Raw genomic sequence first — 23,513 nt, 5'->3', positions numbered from 1 at the left:
GACCCACATCCACCCATCCACATTAAGGGGACGGCTGTGGAGCGTGTGAGCAGCTTCAAGTTCCTGGGAGTCCACATCTCCGAGGATCTCACCTGGATGACCAACTGCTCCAAGCTGGTCAAGAAGGCTCACCAGCGCCTCTTCTTCTTGAGGACTCTGAGGAAGAACCACCTGTCCTCAGACATCCTGGTGAACTTCTATCGCTGCACCATCGAGAGCATCCTGACCAACTGTATAACAGTCTGGTACGGGAACTGCTCTGCCTCGGACCGGAAGGCGTTGCAGAGGGTCGTGAAAACTGCCCAGCGCATCGCCGGAGCACCACTTCCTGCCATAAAAGACATCTACAGGAAGCGGTGTCTGAAAAGGGCTGGGAAAATCATCAAAGACCCCAGTCACCCATCACATGGACTCTTCACCCTCCTGCCCTCTGGGAGGCGCCACAGGAGCCTCCGGACTAAGACCACCAGGTACCGGAACAGCTTCTTCCCCACAGCTGTCAGACTCCTGAACTCTGCCTCCTGACATCTGACCCACGTTAAACTCATGGACTGAACATACACACACCCACAATGGACAACTGTACCCTCAAACACAATAATAACATGGACTGAACCACCACTCACAACCACTAGCACTTTATATAGCCTCTGTAGAAACTATCTACACCCTCACTTATCTTAACTGCACTACTGTATAGCTCTGTGTAAATAATCATTCTGTACATTCGATAATCTTTAATCCTACAACTGTTTACAACTTGCATAGTTCCCATTTCTGTATAGCTGTATATCTCAGATTTCTGTAAAGTTATTTATTTCATATTCTGTATAGTTTTTCATATTTATATCCTGTTCATATCCTGTACATAGCTTGTACTCACTACAGCCTGTACATACTTATAGTTATAGAATATTCACAACATACTTCATACCGTGTACATTATAACATACCATAATAGACCCATTTCTGTAATATACTCACATATCTATATTATTGCTAATATATATTGTAATATATCTATATCACTAAAGCACTTCTGGATGGATGCAAACTGCATTTCGTTGCCCTGTACCTGTGCATGTGCAATGACAATAAAGTTGAATTCTATTCTATATATATATATATATATATATATATATATATATATATATATATATATATATATATATATATATATATATATATATATATATATATATATATACACACACACAGACCCATTTCTGTAATATATCTATATAATTGCTAATATATATTTTGTAATATCATGGCTAAAGCACTTTCTGGATGGATGCAAACTGCATTTCATTGCCTGTACTTGTGACATGTGCACTGACAATAAAGTTGAATTCTATTCTATTCTATAGCTTTATGTATAGCAAGGTGGAAAAATCATTTAGGCAAATTCATAAAGTATATGAGAATACATGCTATATTTTTTTATTGTGATAGCCCATCATTTCCAGTGAGTTATTACACTGTTGGCCTGCCAGGCAGATTTGAGGCACTAGAAGTGGATAAATTATTCATGTTTTTCCTCATAATGGAAAAATTAATGGAAGTGAGACCAATACCTGTACACTTGGTAGGCTGATGGGGTCCTCTAAGAAATTCACTCCTTCAAATGCCAGTGTAGGAAGAGCTGAGGGAGCGACACCAGTGTTAGGGTCGTATTCGAGGAAAGCATTGTTAAGGGGGTCATCGTCGGGTGGGAGCTCGTCCTGTGTGGAGTTGACTGCAATGATGGCCTCCATGTCAGATCATATGTGCTTAGCTGGCAGCGCCATTTTACAGTCACTCAGTTATACTCACAGGACCTGTGGGAAAACAAAGAAATATACCAATGGACAAATGTTAAATTAACATGCTTAAAGAAAGAGTAGAGTATATGGAGGTTTTTTTTGGACTGAAGTACATCTTACATAAGATACACCGACTGATTGATAAAGCTATGTCATATTATGGAGCAGCATGACCATTCTACTACCTGAATCGAATATTTAATCTTATTTTATATCTTCACTCAAATGCTCAGATAAAGATCTGACTCTTTTATTCCTTTAACTAGCTAGTCAGTAACTGTGACCTTTAATGATTCGCAAACAGATTTCATGGAGGAACAAAGCATAGAAGGCTAAATATGTGGTGTGGAGCAGGGAAATTATTTTACTGCTATTGTTAAATAATCATCATCATTACCATTGCATTAATAATATAATCTGCAGCATTGATATTGTATTCAGAGGTTTAAACAGTGTGTGTGTCTTTCAGAAAGACTAAGTTGCAGTTGACAGGAAGTTGCAGAAGGCTTTGCAGAACTGAAACCGAAAGTCATTCTGAGCAGGTTAGACGAGGCTATTTGAATTACTAGGTTATCCAAATTGTCTGTTATACTTTTATATTCTTTTACTAAACTTTTAGTAGAGGTTCTTGATTAAAACATTTATTCAACATAGTACATGTAGTTTCAGTTAGGTTATTACACATAAGGATGAGCCTCTGGTCTGGTAAAAGGTCAGAAGTGCAACGGGTGAATTGAGAAAGCATTTGAGGACGACACACACACACACTCAGTTAGAGAGAATCATTTATAGGTGGAAGTTTAATCATGTTTTGCTTGGGGTTGCAAAAGAGCAGTTTGTCGCAGAACTGCTGCTGAGGTGTCAAGATGACAAGAGAGCATCCGGCAGTGACAGGAAGTACCGGCCATGAAGATAGAAGACAACGTTCCTTTAAACTGTGTTAAAAGTCATTATGGTTTTGATTTGACGTATGTATATATTCTGTCTGTGACGTATGAAGGGGCGTCGTTAATTCAAACCCTGATGCTATAAAAATCTGTGTATGCTTTGATTAAGTCGAAGATCAAGTGCTGTCTGCGTACAGTGGTCTTCCCACACGTGTATTCATTAAAATCAATTGTTTGACCAAGATCTTCTGGACCTGGTTGTTTGTACTCTCCTACCTCAATTATGTGAACCTTAACATTGGCTAATTAAAAACAAGGTCAGCTAAAAACATAGTGAATATTTAACTAAAAGTTATGATTTAAAAGTTAACCCAAGTAACAGTACAAGTAGCTAACAAACAGAAATGAAAATTTAGCAAAAATTTATATTTGAATTTAATGTCTGTAAGATAAGATGGGGCCTGATTATTCAAGAATGAATGTTTAAAAAAAAGGCTATGGTATAGCTGCAGTTACATAACTGAAACCTCTGTGTCCTGAATCCAACCACCTCCAACTGTAACCTTTTTAACAATATAAGTGATGTTACAATAGTTTAAAAACGAATCAAAAGACTAAAATAAGTTCAACATTTTTCACACATGATGAAAGGATTTTTGAAGGGGGAGCTCTTCTGACAAGTGAAAGAACGTTTGATAGAGAAAATTTAGTATATACTGTATTTGACACTACAATGGCAAGTAATGAGATAATTAAATCTGCAAGCCATATGAATAAACTTTGTTTTAATTCACGTCATACTCAACAGATTACAGCAAGCAATCAGGTTAAAGTAGGAAAACCATGTTATTTGACGCTGATTACTCTAAAACCCCAGTTTAAGTCAACCATTGGTGTTTGCCCATAATAACTATCCAATCTGCTGTAAACACAGACAGATTACTAGAATGCCCCACTAAACACAGGATTAAATCAGGAACACTTCATCCTGCAACAATATGAAATGTTATTGTAGGGTCTTTACCTTATATCATAAAGCACCTTGAGGGGAATGTTTCTTTATTTTATTTGGTGCCATATAAGTAAAATTACATTTAACTGAACCCTAAACATTGTTGTTCTGAAAATGTGAAGCTGAAGTTTGTGAAAAATACTTTTTTACTCAACAACTACAATGCCTTCATTTCTATGAAAATCACGTTACCCATTTTCACACACACCTAAAAGTAATCAGGTCACTGTCAAATCAACCTGTGTCACAATGTTATCCTTAATCCCTGTTCCTGGAAAGCAGCATAGAATATAAATGAGAGCAGATTACTCCCAAAAGTAGAGCCTCAGATAATCTGCAGAACAGTCAAACACACATATACATACATATATGACAATTCATGAATAATTCCACCAACAACAACAACAATGTTAATAATAACGATAAATAAACAAAGTTGAAAAGTGTTAAACATTCCTGTGATACTCTGATAAAATATTTATTTTTAATTTGAGATAAATAAAACTAACAATACTGAATCAAACTAGTGAAACAGTAACTGACCTCATGCTGCTTGCATTACCAACAATAATATCCAGTTAAAACAGCAGCAGTTTAAAAAGTGTGCACTTTTAAATATCTGGTTTTGATTTTAAAAAAAAATATTGTTACTTTGTCTCATTTTGAGTATCAAAATTTTTGCCTCAAAAATTTAATCAAAAGACTGAATCCTAAGTGTCGAGGTGCCCTGCAGCAGGCAGAAACGTCTGGCCTGGTTGGTAGAGCAGCAGATGGGCGCAATACTGGGCAGCTCTCAGTGAAGTTACACCTTCAGGCTGTTAATATCGCTGCTCATTTAGCCCATGTGGACAAAGTAAAAGTCTGAGAGCCTACAAAGTTTGGGCATTTAAAAACTAGTACTGGATTTTGTATTTCTTATCACCAGGATTTGATAAGACCAGGAAAAAAGGAACTTAGGTTAAGTAGTAGTTAAGTTTCAGATGCTGTATAAAATGCAATATCCATAATCTCTAGGAAGGTAACTGCAAAAACTTTAGCAGTTACTTTAAACATACAAATGCAAAGTAATGATTTTATTGACTGTGAGGATGCTGTCTTTGATAACTTATATTTTAAGTTATCAAAAACAGTTACATCTGAAATTCCACAATGTCAGATGTCTCACTTTTTATATCTTTATTATGTAGATATTCAAAAACTGGGCATGCAAGCCAAGCAGTGCTTGCCCAATGAAACCTAAACATAAAAATCACACAACGACCAAGACTGTCCAAGCCGGGGCTCGAACCGGCAACCTTCCGATTACAAGGCGACCTCCCAACTCTTGAACCACGATCGCCCCTAGATGCTATTGATAGCATCAGTAGTTTATATCAGCATGCATGCTTATGTCCCATTAACAAAGGCTGGAGCTGAACAAGCTGAGTAGACACTATAGCCTCTTTTCCTATAGTACCTACTTGGATTGGCTCGACTCGACTCTATTCTACTCTACTCAGTTTTATTCATTTTCCATGCTCTAATCACCCCAAGCACATTGAGGTGGTATTATAATTGAATACCACCTCAATGTGCTTGGATGGATTTTTGTGAAGGAGTCGCTCTCATTAGCCGTTTTGTGGGATGTAGTCTCCTTGATGTCACATTTTCAACCCCAACCGAGCAGATACTATCACGTAATGGAAAATCCTAAAATCTGACTTAAGTCAAGTCGAACGAAGTACGTAATAGTGGAAAAATTGGTACATCTTAATCTGATTATACTGTCTAGTTTTGATGGGACCTAGTGTGTTAGACAGTGAAAGCAAAATCAGCAACAGCTTCTCTTAGTTCAGTTACAATCTTGACAATGTGTAAAAACCAGAATGGTAAATATTAAATGGCCTGTATTTGTATAGCGCTTCACAATTCTGCACTATACAATATAGTCCTTTTTTTTTATTGTTATTTTGTTGTATTTTTAGTTCCAGATGTCCACCTACTGCAAGAACCTAAATTGAAATGGATAGGTGCCATCTTGGAAGAAAGTTTCTAGTTTCTGTATAATGGTGCACAAAGTCAGACTGTGTGGTTCACGGGTGGGAAGATGTCACACCAGCTGTGTCATAGTGTCTGAACACTACCATGCACATGCAACTGTGACCTCTCCATTTCACAGCTCTGATATGTAGGTCAGTTAAATAAGCCTCAAAGGACATTTCATCAAACAGACAGACAGACACACACACACACACACACCAACAACAACAACACAAGAATGGTAACACAAACACACACCAATGTGAATCTAAATGCACTTGCACATGTACTCACACAAATCCATGTGGGAATAAGCACATACAAAGAAACACATTCACACACAAACACACGCACCCCAGCGAGCTAATTCGCTGAGCAAGTTGCTAGAGGGAATTCAGCTCCCTCCTGCTCTTTCTCTCGGCTGACAAGATCAGTGACTGTGCCGAATCATACTCACCACAAGAAACACAACACTGCGAGACAGTGCTCAGCAAACTAAACTCACAAAAGGACTCAACAAAGCATCTTTTTCATGTTTATATGTATACAAAAAAGAGACAGGTGAGGGCTGTGTGTTTGTGTTAGTTTAGTCAGTCACATTCATTGGTCATCAGAGGACTGAAAGAATTGCAAAGAACTGCCAGAGTTAGCTGAAAAGGTTAATATTCATCTGTTATGTATTAACTGGCCTCTGGGCACAGACATGTGAAAGGCCCCCTGCTCCTTGTACTAGGAGCAAAACATCCAGACTGCAGTCCAAGTCATTGTCATGCACTGAATCTGAGGGTATGCCTGTTTGATTCATAGCTTAAAAAAATACTGAATGGTTACTTTTTTTGAAATAAAGGAAATAATTAATGAGTAGATATAACCAAATCTAGTTTTAAAAAGTAGATGTAGATGTCAGCCATGAACTTTGGCATTTCAAAGCCTCAAGGTTAGTGGTTTGCGGTTTTTTTTTAGCCAGAAGGGACCATTCTTGGATGAGAGGGAGGAGTTCAAAGTTATTATGCTAACAACAGCTAGCCAACAATCATGGCTTTCTCTTTACCTTACAATATGAAATGCATTGAGGTGACTGTTGGGATTGGTGCTATATAAATAAAACTGAAAAGAATTGAACTGAACTAAATTGACTACTGGTGGATTAACCATTACAGAAACATCAAAAATGATTCTGGTAATTGCCAATATTGTTACTTTGGGCTGCTGTGGTATTAACCTTACATTGGATGGTATATAAGGACTCTAGTATTTACAGCTTTCGCAAGCGGCGAGGATAAGATAACTAACAGATTGTGGAAGTATGTAAAGACAACACAAGAGATCCTAATATTATAATAATATAATATTTTACTCCAACTTTAATCTCCGCTTCACAGAACTGAGCATTCAAAGCACCAAAAGCTAACCCATTTGCATCCAGTGTGACTGGAGCCTCCTGGTGGTCCCGCCTTCCTCGAACGCGTAGTAGTGTCTCCTTTTAGTCCAGGACCCTGGGCTTAAGCAAACGGGCGGAAAGGCTGAACTTGGGAGGGAGAAAACTGGTAGAGAAAGCTCTATCCTGAGAATTAGGGGGTGTGGGCAGAAAAAGTAAAGACTGAAGAAAACTGAAACTCCATCGGTTGAGGGCTCCTAGGGGGAAAACCAGAGTTAGTTAACCCCTTGGAAGACAGGCGGCCGTGGTGGGGGGGGGGGCTGGGCCGACCCTACTTGATTGTCCCCAAGAACATCTGCAGGTTTAAGTCTATCAACACACACAGTCTCCCTACAACCTCCAAAGTCCGGCCCGATTCGAGGACTCTAAACGGGCTGTCATACAGCAGACGCAGTGGTGTACTATGAGCATTGCCTGACAAAACAAACTTATAAGTTTCTAAAGTCTTTGGGACAAAGGTATCAGGGCTAGGGCCCATTCCTTCACAGTTTTGTGAAGGCCTGGCCAAAAAACTTGGAGCTGACCAGTTTAACAGAGGCCCGGACCCCTGGATGTGACAGAGCATGCATGAGTCAAAAATGCGACGACACCATGAAACGGGAAGCACCGGGCGTGGGCGACTGGTGGAAATATCACAGACCAGGGGAGGACCACCATCCTGCACTGGTCTGTCCTCCAGGATGAGGCCTGTCTGAGCAGGCTTAAGGGCAAGGATGTCCAAGTTACCACTCTGGTCAGCAGTCATGGCGTAATAATCTATGCCAACATAAATAGGAGAAACTAGTGCGTGGGACAAACAGTCAGCCACATGGTTGGACTTACCAACCACGTGCTGAATGTCCATCGTAAACTCAGAAATAGCCACCAAATGGCACTGCTGGCGTGCACTCCAGCAGACGGCGATAGGTGGGCCAGTACGGCAGCACAAGCTAATGCAGAGCATAGCATCGGAAAATGCCCGGATGCTTTCCGGGAGCCAGTCAAAAGAGCCACCAGGATATCATCTAGATATAGTAGAAGAGTAATAATAGAATAGTAGAAAAAAAATCGAGGTCCACCACTAGATAATAATATTAGACTGTTATACAAATTGTTGTTCTTGACTGAACCATTGCTTGGCTTGTAATTTTGGAATAGCTGGGATTCTTTGGCCAGCTTTTGTGTTGTGTCAAAATTTCAAGAAGAAGCACTGAAAGCCTTTAAGGAAACTATCCATGAACCCTGAACAACTGTTGGAAAGATATCCTAAAATGAAACTGAATTTAATAAACTCATATCTGACGTCAACCACCGATTAAATAATATCACGTCCACTAAGTAAAAGAAGAAGAGCAGAGGCCAAACCCGTTAGTTAGTCATTTAATAGCTTTGTTCTAATTTTGTCACATCACAGCTAATTTCGGTTGTAACACAGAACTTCAACAGTACAACATAAAGGTCAGCCTTTAAAATGTAAATTAAAGCTTTCTGGTGCCAAACCTCCTGTGTAAGGTTCAAAATTAAAAAGAGCTGATGTAGAAAAAAATGGATCAAAGCACAGGCTTAGAAGAACTAATAAGTGAAGTGTAGCTTCAAACTGATGCCAGACCTCTGGCTTCTCTCTGTAAATGTGATGCATTCACTTCCAAAAATATATTTAAAGTCTCATGCCTGGTGACCAAAGTTTAAATGACTTCTTCAATTAATCCCTCTCTCAAAGCCACATATAGTCCTAAAATACTTTGTTTGTTACTGAACACAGACAGAAGAGATGCCTTCTCTATGCATCGCATGCTTGCTGAGATTTGCCTCCAGAAGCAAGAAACTAAATTGTTTCAGTTAAGACTCTTAACCTCTGGAGCCACGTTACAGTATCTGTTTCTGTCTTTTCTCTGTGACTGCAGACATAAATCTTGCATCTGCACCAGGGGATGATTTCACAAATGATACGTTTGGATCTCAGTGTCAACTTTAAAGTTCTTTACTGTTGTGATAAACCAGCCATGTTTTCCCAATTCACAGAATCCTTAAACGTCTTTTAAGGTTGTTTGAAGGCTTTCCAAGAGTGGAATAGTAAAGTGTGGCATATTTTTGAATATTGGTGATTTTAAATAGTATTTCTAAGAAGCAGAGGGACGTTTTTTTCTTAGAAATTACTCTTTGCATTCTTTGGGGATGCCAAAGCAAAGTAATAATGTTAGCTAGTTCTACAGGATCATGATCGAGGAGCCTGATCTTGAGTCACAGGGAACTGAGGCTGACTTGAAACCTGAAGAGCAGAAATTAAGAAATAATGGCTTTCATTGTGCACTTTAAGTATATCACATCAAAAATAAAGAAACAATAAATGTCTTTGTGTGTTTTCGGATATCCGGGTTCTAATAATCACCTTTTTTGCCACATAATTTTCAATTCTTGAGGGACCCACTAATGTTGATTTACAATTAGCTTTTATATATAAAAGCTGCACTGAAAGCTTAAGAGTAAGAGAAATGTTATGAATATACCAGCTGATGTCGCACAGTGCAGACTTTCAGTACAATCATCATAGGACACGATTTCACAAAGGCTGTTTCTCAGACAGATCATACAGTTCATAGGACCTACAGAAATACTTCTAACAGTTCTGCAGTGGTTATGGTTGGAGAACTAGTGATGGGCAAGACTACTTCTTGAGGCTTCTGTTATTGTTATTTGGCAGTCTACAAATAAAACTGAACTGAATAATAATAATAATAATAATAAATTATTTTTTAAAACTGCAATCTAAGCAACAACATGATAGAGATTTTTATCACTCTGCTGCCGTCTGCTGTGGGAGCAGCATCGGAGTAGGTGACACTGAGTGAACTGATCAGGTAGGTGCTTTGTGGTTGGCTACAAATGGGGTCATCCATTTCTGATGCACTGTCTCTAACAGTCTGAATCAGCTAAGCTACCCACATGCTCTGTAATACATCTGTCTGGCAGAGAAGCATCTGGCAGATATTATTACCATCATTGTTATTATTTTATAATCATTTCAGCTGCTATAACAAAATAATTTCCCAGATTTGGGAAGTATCTTTATTTTTCATTTTCTAATGACATTGTTTGTATGCTTTGGGGACATCACAGACTTGATAGTGATGTTACAAATACTAACTTTCCTTGTACTATTTTTGTATATCACACACCTAAAAATCACATTAATTAGTTATGAATAATCATTTTCAATCATCTAAGATCAATGATCAGTGCTCTAAGGCTGGTCATTAAATAGGCTAGTAACTAACAGAGACCGTGCATGGATGAATGCATGACAGCAAAGGCGAACAATTTTGGCCGATGTTTTACTTATCCATTTCTCTTTTATCAGAATGGTGTTACAGAAATTAATGTGGAGTAGGCTGGACTCAAACTCTTTTAAACCACCCCTGCTGCACATATTAAAGTGAAGAACAAGCTCAAATTAGCGGCCTGGGATTTCCAGAACAGTTCCAGCATGCTGCAACAACAATGCTGATGTTACATTAGACAGCTAAAACATTGCAGAACCAATAATGTGCAAAGAATTTCAAACAAGACCACAGACAGATAAGCAGCTGGCATAATATGCAGAAGAAGTTGCCCCTATTCTCGACTGATATATAAAAAAAAAATCTTTTTGGTCATTCAAAGTTCACCACAAGCTATTTCAAAAGAGCTCCATGCTCCAGAGGCACTGCTTCATACAACCAGACCTCAACTTTCCTGTAAGGCTATAAGAATGTGAAGGGCCTCAGTGAATCAGTACAAGAGGAGGTGGTGTGGATACATTTACTCCTCATCCTCTACTCCTGTAAAAGCGGGATGTTTTAATGCTAATATGGTTTTAAATCATGAGAATTCCACACCTTTTGAAGAGTAATGGGTGCAGCAGTAAGGCACAACTTTTACCAGGCCAACTTTCTCCATTGTTGGTCTGACTCATAGTTAATGAGTTTCACTGACGTTCATCCACTATTTAAGTCAGGGCAAACTATGGGCAGTGGAGGCAATGTGCTCACAACTAAAGCAATTAAAAGCAGGGTTTTGTTTTTTTTTGGTGTAGCAGCCTCTTTGCAACTGATTTCACTAAGTGAGCCAGCCACATCCGTATATACACATTTCCCTTATGACCTGAAGCTGACTGATCTCTAAGGCCTGTGTGAAATAGCCCTACGATAATGCTGCCATTACGATTTTCTCATAAGCTTGATTAAAATAATTGCATTTCATAATGTATTAACTTTCATAAAAAGTATCCAACCTCTTGACACTGCCACATTTTCAAAAACTAAAGTTTTTGTTCTAAATATATTTAGCAAATACATTTCCAATAAAAACAAAATGTCTAACTTTAGAACTATTAACACCCACTCTGGCTACAAATTGCAATTAAGCTTAACTCTGTTAGAATGTAGGCCAACAGGAAAAACTGGTTTGTAAAACGAAATGAACTGTATTTCAAATCCCGAACAAAACAATGGTGTCTGAGCTTCTGTTGCCATTTGAGTTGAAAACACAGCATCTTGGAAAGAAATGTCTCAAAGAGTGTTTATGGCTTAAGAACAGGCTCCTTTTATTTTAAATGATGGGCTGAAAATGCACTCCTTCAAACACTTGATTGCCAGTGTCCATGTTTTCACTAAGCAGGTGCCTTTAATATAATCTAAATAGTGTGACGGCTGCACGCCTCTTCTCGCTGTTATTTGTCCTTTGTTTTCTTGCCAGCTCTGACAGAAACAGAGCAAATCCCCTTCATGTGTTTCTCCTGCTAATCTTCTCATTACACCTTAAACAACTGTTTACATTGTAAATCTATCACTCCTGACTAAACTCTCAATTTAACACGCTGTCTGTCTCTATCATTACATATTGGCTGCACGGAGTCAAACACTTTGATTTTATTTCATTTTTGTCAAACTGCTTCATTGACATTCAACAGATGCCTCAGATCTTGGTGCATCTCTCTGCGGATGACTGCCCCTCATTTATTTGTACAAGCTGGGTCAAATCAAAGAGAAGGAAAACATCAAGAGGATGCATCTGTTCCAGAAGCCAACACAGTGCTGTAAACCAACCAGTTTAATCATACAGGGGTTCTTGGGGGAGTCTACATAAAACTCAGTGACCCAAAGAGAAACGAGGGTTAATAAAGCTCTGCTGACTTTTCTGTCTGTCTGAGCACCTACACACAAACTGGCTTCCTAAGATCAGGCAGTACTGTTGGTTGAAGGTTTTACAGGGCAAAACAGCCGAGTGGACCTGAGCGAGAAGGTGATAAGAGTAAATCCTTTTGTACTCTGAGTAACGTTGGCATTATTTAAAAACTGCATGATTATCCATTCATCCCTGCAAGTACCTTCTAAAGTTCTTACATATCAGAGATGTCAAATTTAAAGTTCAGGAGCCAGACCCAGCTGGCCAAAGGATGCAACCTGGCCTAATACAGACCTCTGGATAGATGAAGGATATAACTATATTTTGGAGCTTGAGGCTTGGTGTTGTAAGTCTTTATCATGTCATGGGATTAGGATGCCTCTATTCTCCGGGGGTTTTTGTGCATTTTGCCCTCTCGTCTATTAGAGATGGCACGATACCATATTTTTATGTCCGATACCAATATCATAAATTTGGATATCTGCCGATACCGATATGAATCCGATATAGTGTTTTTTAATCAATAAAACGTTTTTTTAAATATCTTGCTGCATTTTGTATAAGTTCATACTCAAGTTTAAATAAACAACAACACTAAAGCTATTCTGTTATACCTGTATGTAAAAAATACACTGCGCCCAAAATATTTCATAGTTCAGCAACACTGATCAATCTAATAAACTTAAACCTACTCCATCCTCCCTATTCTGGTATTTTAAAGAGTACTTAGTGGAAATATTAAGCAACCTAACTAATGTGATGTTGTTTATTCTATTACTCTTGTTCTCTTCTGCTTGTTTTCTTTTTTCTTTCTCAGCAGGTGATCCAGGTGATTGATATATGCTTTTTTTTCCTTTTCTTTTTTTTTTCTGCCCGTTCTGTTGGTTTTTGTCTTTTGCCCTTCTCCCCCGTCCCTCTTCTCAGCTGTTTCTCTTTCCCTCTTTCTTTCTCCCCTTCTTTTCCCCAGTCAAGTCTGTCCCGTATTCAGTAAGTGAAAATAAAATAAACAATAAAAGGTGAATCAAATGGACCATTACGGCAAGGCTGGGATGGTCAATTTGGTAAAGTAAATCCGTTGGGCATCTTTCTTTGCCTTTAGACAATAATTCTGATGGCAAAAGAGCCAAACGGGACAGGCAAAAAAAAAAAAAAAAAAAAAAGCAAGCTAACTAATAGGGTTGCAAACTCCCAGCAAAAAAAAAAAAAAAAAAATAGGGAACCACCCTCCACCTCATGATGCTTAATCGATGTAATGAAATTTAATTTGATGCAGTGTGGGGAAATGCACAGAAATAAATTATTTTTCAAGAATAATTAAATAGATTCAACATCTTTCTTCAACAGAATTGCAGAATTCACAGATGGTACTTTCCCAAAGGAAAAAGTACTATATCTTATTAGGATATATTAGTCTTAACTGTTACTATATACAGTAATGGACTTCTATACACTTTACATCAGATAAGAACTTTGGGTGTAAGATTCGGATAATTATTTATTAGAAGCTAGACGTTTTAAATGAGAATAAGAAAGAAAAGTATGTCTTTGTGCCCCCTTTTCCCTGTTCATGCCCTATCAGCCCCCCTGGCTAAACTTTGCTAGATCCGCCCCTGCACAGTTACCAGCTGTCAGCTACGTAGAAAAAGATCCTGGTGTAGAAAGTAATATTAAATAAATTCTAACAACAGCTTATCAAGCTTAATAGTGCTGCTGTTGTTCAGCTGCTGGTTTCCTCTTTCTGGCACAAAGTGGGCCAAAAACAAAGAAGATCATTAAGCAGTTTCGCGATTGAAGTAGCAGCAGGAGAGGAGAGAGAGAGGGGCAGTCGCTCCATATATCGGTTGTTAAGCTTAACGTGGGAATGCTTTACAAACATTCAGAAATGAACTTACACACTTGCTTTACTTCTCTCTGGGAAAACTTCCTCGGAGATGAAATGCCGGATTGCTAGCAAGGCTACAAATACACACAGCCGCTCTATCACGTGATGCACACTGCTGCAACGTGCTACGGTTATGAGCCGAGTTACGCCGTGTAGCAAGTTTTGTAAGGTGCTTTTTTGATATTTAATGGATCGGATTACATTTTTTATTTCTCGCCGATATTCGATCCAGTAATTTGGGTCAGTATCGGACCGATACCGATACATAATATCGGATCAGTCCATCTCTATCGTCTACATGCAAATGGCATTTTAGGTCACAGAAAATTGAGCTTTTGAAAAAATGTGTTCCTGGATTTATATCTGGACAAGTAAGACCAAGATTTGGTCTCACAATCTCAAAGGTGTGTGGCGTTAGCTCTGTTTTTGGCATCAGACTGTGTGCTCTGTTATTATTTGCAGGCTTCAGATTGTCCGACAGTTATACATGGTTATAACTAGTATGGGAACTACCACTGCCACATATGAGGCCATGGTTGTCAGTCAGAAAAGGGTGGAATATCGCTCCAAATTTGGGGAGGGTTTTCTGCGATGTGATATCTCCCAGAGGTAACAGTGAATATAAAATAACATTTATCTGTATTGTTACCTGTGAATAAGCTGTAAATTTGAGAACTGATGTTTTATTTTGTTTTCTTTTTCTTTTTTAATGCAAAATACTTTTTTTTTAACCTTGTCTTTGCTGCTGTTGTCTGAACTTCTGGCCTTTTGGTAATGGGGACAAATCAATAAGCCAAACTTTAGTAACTAACTTTCTGTCACTTTTACCTGATGCCTCTCTGTTTAACTAGCCTACAGTTCCCTCCAGGGAAATATATTTCACCATTAGTAAACCGCTGGGCCTAAATAGCAGGACAGTTCCAGATAAACTTGACAACTCTTTGGTGTAATGACAAATTAGTTGGGTGACTGAACTTCACATTCAGTCATTAATCAATCCCCTAAATGACTGGCTCATTAAGCCTACACACAGCCCTCGTGTCAGTGGTAAAAAATGAGGTATAAAGCCAAATGACTAAGCTTTAGGCCTCAACATATTCAGATCAAACAAGCACAGATCACATCAGTGATTTAAATGCTGATGACTAAATGTGTTAAAGCAAAAGAAAAAAAAAAGTTTCTATTGATATCTAGAGCAAGATCGTTTTAATTTACTGCATTTGAGCTGGTTATGACTCAGTCGTTTAAGCACTGTTCAACCAGGGGAGTTAATAATAAGCCAATTTATAACAGTGGGCAGGAGACTTGCCAGATACCTCATAAGGACTAGTTATTAAGAAATAAAACATGCACCACTGCACACCAGCAGAGCAACAAAAATATTAAAATCCTGTTCATATGAAATGGAAGCGCTTCTGATTCAGTGGCTTCATTAATTTCTCATTGCAGAGGAAAGAGATTTAACCAGATGTTTGAACTATATTTAATTTCCTTACTATTATGATAGCCTGTGTCATTTGACCATGACGCTAGGCTTGATTTGAAGAAAAATTTAAACTTTACACACTTCTGTGATAACTGATAATGTGAATAGCATATAAAATGTTTTAACACCTTTATCTATGTTTTCCATTTGGCAGGAAGTGCTGTGTTATCTATTTGTTGTGATGGGGTGCTGCGGTACTCTCAGCACCCCTACTTTCGTCTAACTTGATATTATATCCTCCTTTCCTTACCGTAAAAAACACCTTGAGGGTATTGCAAGTAGCCTCAACAGCAGACAGGGCAAAACATGTTGAAAATATGGCTAAATTTTGGACTCTCCTGAATCCAGTTCATAGCCTAGACCACTGTCTAATCAAGTCTACCTGCAAAAAAAGGACTGTAAATAAGTTAAAGGGTTAAGTGCTTATATGACGGTAAATGGCCTGTATTTGTATAGCATTTTACTTAGTCCCTAAGGACCCCAAAGTGCTTTACACTACATTCAGTCATCCACACACGCATTACTCACACTGGTGATGGCAAGCTACATTGTAGCCACAGCTGCCCTGGGGCGCACTGACAGAGATGAGGCTGCCAGACACTGGCCCTCTGACCTTTCTGATGGAAAATATGTGCATCTTCCAAAATTTGAAAATTCATGGGGAGCATTACTTAGCAAACTTGTACATATTTGAAAACAATTTGTTGAAGTTGAAAAATGCTTGTGTGATTTGTCCTCAGGGGCCAGCATAGATACTCCTCCACCAAAAAAGGTTTTAAATGCAAAATAGCCCATACAGAGGCAGAAGTCGTCACCACCTTTCAAGAACTCCAATAAGTGCCAGGTTTTTTGGGACTAACATACTAAGTTGAAACACTCGTTAAAAGTCAAGAATGTTGCTTGTGGGTGTTTCTGCTTTTCATTTTTTTCTTCAAAAGGATCCCTTTCTAACGTGACATAGCTTTCAAAATGCAATAAAAACTAAAGTTACTAGAGTCACAACAAGCTCACAACTCCCATCAAATGCAAAGAGAAAAGATTTAGACAAAGGAAACAACAGTCACCCGGCGGGCTGTGACACTTTAACACAGGAAGTCACACCATTTCTTTTTGCTGCCGAGCAGGAAATGACACGGTCTGAGTCACAGCTAAGGTCAGAGAAAAAGACAGCAAGGAGCGTCCTGGTTATGTGGTCAGAAAGCAGAAACAGAGCACAAGGGAGTGTTTCTAATTCCCTTTTTCCCCCGACCCCAGTTTCAAATGAGAATCAATCACTGAGCCTTTAGAGTGCTGCTCATTAGGGAGGATTTGATGGGATCGCATCACTGTGAAATCACAATCGTGCCGCTGGACATAAGGCCAGATGTCCACTTCAATCCACATCAGTCCAGCAAAGCAGTCTGACGACAGAGATGAAAGAGATTAAAGATCTAAGCCTAGAAACACAGACTCTTTTCTTTAATGTTGGACTAAAACATAAAAAAGTGTGAAGTACTTTTAAGTAAGAAATCCTATTTAAACAAAATGTTAACCACTCGGATACAAAAATCACCAAAGATATGTGGACAGGTTACCAGTACACCTTTTGTATCTCTTTTGTAATGATTTGAGGAATGCCTTCCATAAATGCGTCCACTAACATCAGTGTTTGAGTCTCACCAAAAGCAAACCCAAAATAGGACCCCAAAATAAACACTGCTTACTGCATTGGGGAATGAGGATTACATTTTGAGCCCAAGTACATGAGTCAAAACTTTGACCACACGGCAGCACTATAGAGAGACTCTAAGAGTTATAGAGGTTATCAGAATTCATGGTAGCAATGAATTTCTGATCTAAACATTATTTTACCACCCATCTAGTAGATGTTTCAGAAAAAAAACAAAACAAGAATCTGTACTTTACATTTGTATTGTTTCAGTTGAAAAGTCGGTTAAAAAGAACCACGGGAGACAAAGAGTACTGAAACAAAATTTAACTGTAAGGCTAAGCACAACATGCCAGCCTCAGAGTGGTGAAACATACAGAGTACCCATATCATTAGGATGCGTTCTCTGGACACCATGAACTTGTTCCAGTGGTTTTGAGTGACCAGTCAGAATTTTGATCTAGCTGTAGTAGTCAAAGAATTACAAAACTTGTGATACCTCTGGGTACAATGACTGTCTGATCCCATTCAGTAGAAGTTTTCTTTCAATAAAAAACAAAAATGATGGCCACAACAGGAAACCTAATGGAGAATGGTCAATCTTCCTGAAATTATATATCTGGACTCACCTGTGAGCCAAACCATTGAGGAATGGAACCAAAGCACGAAATTCAGTAAAATTTATCATGACAACTATCATTACCAGCACTAAGGTTTTAATCCTCTGGAAACAATATCAAAACCAAATTTCATCACAGGAAGTCCAACAGTTGTTTTACCGTTACTTCATACATGCAAACATATTGGAGCACCACAGTCATTAGTGTGCTTCTTCTGCAAAACCATGAATGCTGGGGCGATCGTGGCTCAACAGTTGGCAGTTCATCTTGTAACCGGAAGGTTGCCGGTTCGAGCCCCAGCTTGGCCAGTCACGGTCGTTGTGTCTTTGGGCAAGACACTTCACCTACCGCCTACTGGTGTTGGCCAGAGGGGCCGATGGCGAGATATAGCAGCCTCGCTTCTGTCAGTCTGCCCCAGGGCAGCTGTGGCTACAACTGTAGTTTGCCTCCACCAGTGTGTGAATGTGAGAGTGAATGAATAGTGCAATTGTAAAGCGCTTTGGGTGCCTTTAAAAGCGCTGTATAAATACAATCCATTATTATGTGTGTATGTATGTGTCAGTCGACCAAGTCAACAGTTCAAAAATGTGGTCCTACTATTTGATCAAAGCAGGAATCTTTAAGAAACCGTGAACCCCTCTAAAAAACACGATCAATCCTCAGAGAACAATCAGTTATCAGGAACACATTTCAGCTAAATGCTGTTTTATCAACATATTAATGTAAATGAAATATTCCTATTACCAGAAAAACTTTCAGAAACCCCAATCTTTTAGTAGTTATGCCTGAGCAAAAAGCAAAAATCATCATTGTCGTACCTTTTGACGAATCTGTAAATTTAAATGTTTTAAAGACAAATATCTGGCTAAAATCTGTAGATTTCTATACAGGGAGTGCAGAATTATTAGGCAAATGAGTATTTTGTCCACATCATCCTCTTCATGCATGTTGTCTTACTCCAAGCTGTATAGGCTCGAAAGCCTACTACCAATTAAGCATATTAGGTGATGTGCATCTCTGTAATGAGAAGGGGTGTGGTCTAATGACATCAACACCCTATATCAGGTGTGCATAATTATTAGGCAACGTTCTTTCCTTTGGCAAAATGGGTCAAAAGAAGGACTTGACAGGCTCAGAAAAGTCAAAAATAGTGAGATATCTTGCAGAGGGATGCAGCAGTCTCAAAATTGCAAAGCTTCTGAAGCGTGATCATCGAACAATCAAGCATTTCATTCAAAATAGTCAACAGGGTCGCAAGAAGCGTGTGGAAAAACCAAGGCGCAAAATAACTGCCCATGAACTGAGAAAAGTCAAGCGTGCAGCTGCCAAGATGCCACTTGCCACCAGTTTGGCCATATTTCAGAGCTGCAACATCACTGGAGTGCCCAAAAGCACAAGGTGTGCAATACTCAGAGACATGGCCAAGGTAAGAAAGGCTGAAAGACGACCACCACTGAACAAGACACACAAGCTGAAACGTCAAGACTGGGCCAAGAAATATCTCAAGACTGGTTTTTCTAAGGTTTTATCGACTGATGAAATGAGAGTGAGTCTTGATGGGCCAGATGGATGGGCCCGTGGCTGGATTGGTAAAGGGCAGAGAGCTCCAGTCCGACTCAGACGCCAGCAAGGTGGAGGTGGAGTACTGGTTTGGGCTGGTATCATCAAAGATGAGCTTGTGGGGCCTTTTCGGGTTGAGGATGGAGTCAAGCCCAACTCCCAGTCCTACTGCCAGTTTCTGGAAGACACCTTCTTCAAGCAGTGGTACAGGAAGAAGTCTGCATCCTTCAAGAAAAACATGATTTTCATGCAGGACAATGCTCCATCACATACTTTCCAAGTACTCCACAGCGTGGCTGGCAAGAAAGGCTATAAAAGAAGAAAAACTAATGACATGGCCTCCTTGTTCACCTGATCTGAACCCCATTGAGAACCTGTGGTCCATCATCAAATGTGAGATTTACAAGGAGGGAAAACAGTACACCTCTCTGAACAGTGTCTGGGAGGCTGTGGTTGCTGCTGCACGCAATGTTGATGGTGAACAGATCAAAACACTGACAGAATCCATGGATGGCAGGCTTTTGAGTGTCCTTGCAAAGAAAGGTGGCTATATTGGTCGCTGATTTATTTTTGTTTTGTTTTTGAATGTCAGAAATGTATATTTGTGAATGTGGATATGTTATATTGGTTTCACTGGTAAAAATAAACAATTGAAATGGGTATATATTTGTTTTTTGTTAAGTTGCCTAATAATTCTGCACAGTAATAGTCACCTGCACACACAGATATCCCCCTAAAATAGCTAAAACTAAAAACAAACTAAAAACTACTTCCAAAAACATTCAGCTTTGATATTAATGAGTTTTTTGGGTTCACTGAGAACATGGTTGTTGTTGTTCAATAATAAAATTATTCCTCAAAAATACAACTTGCCTAATAATTCTGCACTCCCTATAGATGATAAAAATGTTTTACAGTGTGCACTGACAAATGGTAAATCCTGTGCAAATCAGCAGTGACATGTAGGAAAATGTGATCACATCACTGTCATCCTGAGGAAGAAGGTGATCTCTTTGACCCTCAAGAATGGCAAAAATCAAAAAGTAGAATATTAAACATGACGTACGCTCTGTACTAAAAGTTAGTAAATTCTAATTCGCATTGATCTTTCCTGACCTACATAAGAAGTGCATCAGGGAAAGAGCTGAGCAGCACAAGGTCCTGTAAATTTAATCAGAAAGGAGACCCAGAAGACAGCATGCCAGGAGAACCATGAATTACATTTAAGCTGTAATAACAGGAGCAGGAAGTGCTGATGACGGGGAATCAAACCAAAAACAAAAGAAAAAACCCAAACTGTGAACAAACTTATGAACTAAACTGTGAGAAATTAATGTGATTTTTTTTTTTATGTTACTGGTACACAACAACAAAACTGGAGAACATAACCTAAAAACATTCCACTGGGGAGCCTTTCCAAAGCTGCTCCCACACCTTCAGCATTTAAATTATTAAAACAAATCAGAGAATAAAGACAATGCACGAGATAAAATATTTAAAACACTGCTCAGACTTCATTCTCTGATGAGCTGATGAGCCACGATGAAGCCACCTAATCAAATCAACCAGCTGTCAGTCAAAATGCTAGGAATTATATGTCCTTATGATATAATATTCCAACTGGCACTGCTTAAAAAGTGACATAGGTGCACAGAAATAACAGAAACAATCACAAATGTTCTTTGCCTTAACACATAAAGAATAGACCTTAAAAAACAAGAGCAAAAAACAGAATGTGATAATCGACTGTTTACCCACATCAGATTTAACAATTGTCCACTTTCTTCATTAGATTTGACTGTTAAGTCTTTTGAAATCAAATGCAAATGCATATTTTTCCTTTGGAATATGGCTTGGAAATCCTTGGGAATTTAGCAATTGGCAGCTTTTTCAAGCGTTCATCTTTACACTTACTGAGCTGTGAGGTAATGCTCCCATTTCAAAGAGCTGCTAAGTGTTCATCAGAAGGCTCCAGGAATGGCAGTGTTAGATATTTGTTAGGAAACTGTGGTTGGAATCCAGTTGAAATCTCTGTGTTTTGCCCTTTGATTTACTTGGGTTTTGCTCAGAAAATGTACTCAGAAATTTATTTTCGTTTGTTAGGTTAAGGAAAATATGGTGGTCTCAATTAAATATGATTCCAGGAGGTCAAATGTGAGGAAGGAGAGTCCTGACACAGACATTCACCTGATAAGCATCATCCAATCAATCAGCAATGCAATGTGGCACCTCATTTTTCACTCTTCACAACACACCACAAGTGCGTTGAGTTGATTGGCTAACAACAACACAAATACTTTAGTTCCTCTGATGTCAGCTGAGAACAGAGATGTAGGTTGCAAAGTCCATAAAAGAGAAACACCCAAAAAAGTTAAAGATTAAAAGAAAAATATGCCAGGTCTGATAATCCTGCACATCTTTGGAGGGTGTAGATTATTAGCCAGAATCAGCAACCAATATCTGGTCCCAACCTGATTGGTATCAATAATGCAGACTTGCCGCCTCTGCTGTAATGGTGTGGGGGATGGTTTTGTGGGCCACTTTGTAATTGCAATCAGTAATCACTTTGAATGCCACAATCTAGCTGGGTCTTGCTCCTGCTGCTCAGATGTGCATCCATATATGGCCTCAGATTTCTTGGCTTTTTCCAGCAAGAAAATAGACTATGGCACAAAGCCAAACTGAATATGGCCGTTCATTTAGTGTACTTCAGGGGCCTTCACCCAGTTAGCACCTGAATTCATCAGAGCATCTCTGTGGTGTGGCAGATTTGGAGACGGGCAGGATGAATGTGCTGCTAACTGCAGCAATGATGTGACTGATCATGTAACATGGAGTAGAATTTTAGAGAAAGGCTTTCAATGGTTGATAGAAACTGAAGTTGGGCAAAGAAAGTCATGACTGTAATGTGATGTGTGTGTGTGCTAATCAAAAATTCCTGAAGTGAGTATAATTACTAAAACTGCTGAGTCATTTCTATGTTAAAAAGACCCTGAAACCTGAAAAAATGATTTAAAATAGGGGGAAATGGGCAACACAAAAATAAAAAGCCAAGTAGGGGAATTAAACCAACAAGACAAAGAAATATATTCCCAAACTGGTGAGAAGTGAAACAGCAGCTGGCAGCTTTTGCACAAAATCCCAACACTTCATTAAACTTTGATGTCTAACATTAAGAAGTGGAGTAATAGCGGCTGAAGCGGTAAAAGTCTCTCAGTAACATAATGTTTGGATGTGGAAAAGACTACGCAGCTAATAACCAATTACTGTTTCTTCTAATTTTGATTTGTAACTGAAATGTTTTCCTCACAAACTGAAAAGCAGCTTAGCTTGAATATAATTAACATTTCAGTCACCCACTCAGTATCAGTGATTCCAAATGCCACCATTGTCTAAATGCCAGAATAAAGCTGCAGGTGAAATTAAAGAAATTATCCGTGACATTTACATGTCAATGAATAAATAGCCTTCTTTCACAGATCTTACAGTTTTCCCTTTTGGTATTTGTAATGTTCACTGAATGTCAGCTTTTATTTTTATTTTATTTTTTTTAACAGTCATTTGTTTGGAATGAATTAAGGAAAGGAAACTGCAATAAAACATGGGAGGTATGAATTATATATCAAGGACTAAAGGAGTCGCCGTAGTTATAGTTGGAATTTTATTGATTTTTTATTAAGTTATTCATAATTTACTTTTCTGTTTGTATTATTAGAGATTATGATATGCTGTTTAAACTATTAGACCAGTTGTTTGGTGGGTTAACAGAAAACAGACTCTTAGTAAACCTGAATGGTTATGGTTAAAAATAGCTTCCTTGTGTCCAACGTTTTGCATTTATGAACATGTATTAAATGTTAGATCACAGAAGAAAAACTATAAGCATGATATATTTTAGCAAATGTTGTAAAACTTATCCTGTTTTTAATTATAGAGTTTTTGGCATGCAGTCTTCCAGAACAAAAGGAATTAGGAAGTGAAAAATTATACATTTGTATTTGAAGAGGTCATGAT

General features: G+C 38.6%; 1 protein-coding gene across 3 annotated transcripts in view; it reads right to left on the bottom strand.

The window, feature by feature from the left end:
- The window catches only part of npy2rl (neuropeptide Y receptor Y2, like), an 86,693-nt gene that overhangs the window by 45,093 nt on the left and 18,087 nt on the right, over positions 1 to 23,513 (bottom strand). For 2 of the 3 annotated variants that reach the window (XM_004572302.4, XM_076880036.1), the window contains exon 2: positions 1,578 to 1,820. In XM_004572302.4, coding sequence (XP_004572359.1) covers positions 1,578 to 1,757 — 180 coding nt within the window. In that variant the 5' untranslated portion in view covers positions 1,758 to 1,820. Of the gene's footprint in view, positions 1 to 1,577; positions 1,821 to 21,413; positions 21,654 to 23,513 lie in introns of those variants that run through there. The other variant, XM_004572303.4, reaches the window with a different exon arrangement.

The sequence above is a fragment of the Maylandia zebra genome, linkage group LG3 (assembly GCF_041146795.1).
Source record: "Maylandia zebra isolate NMK-2024a linkage group LG3, Mzebra_GT3a, whole genome shotgun sequence".
NCBI classification, from domain to species: Eukaryota; Metazoa; Chordata; class Actinopteri; order Cichliformes; family Cichlidae; genus Maylandia; species Maylandia zebra.
This window is presented reverse-complemented; position numbering and strand designations above follow the sequence as displayed.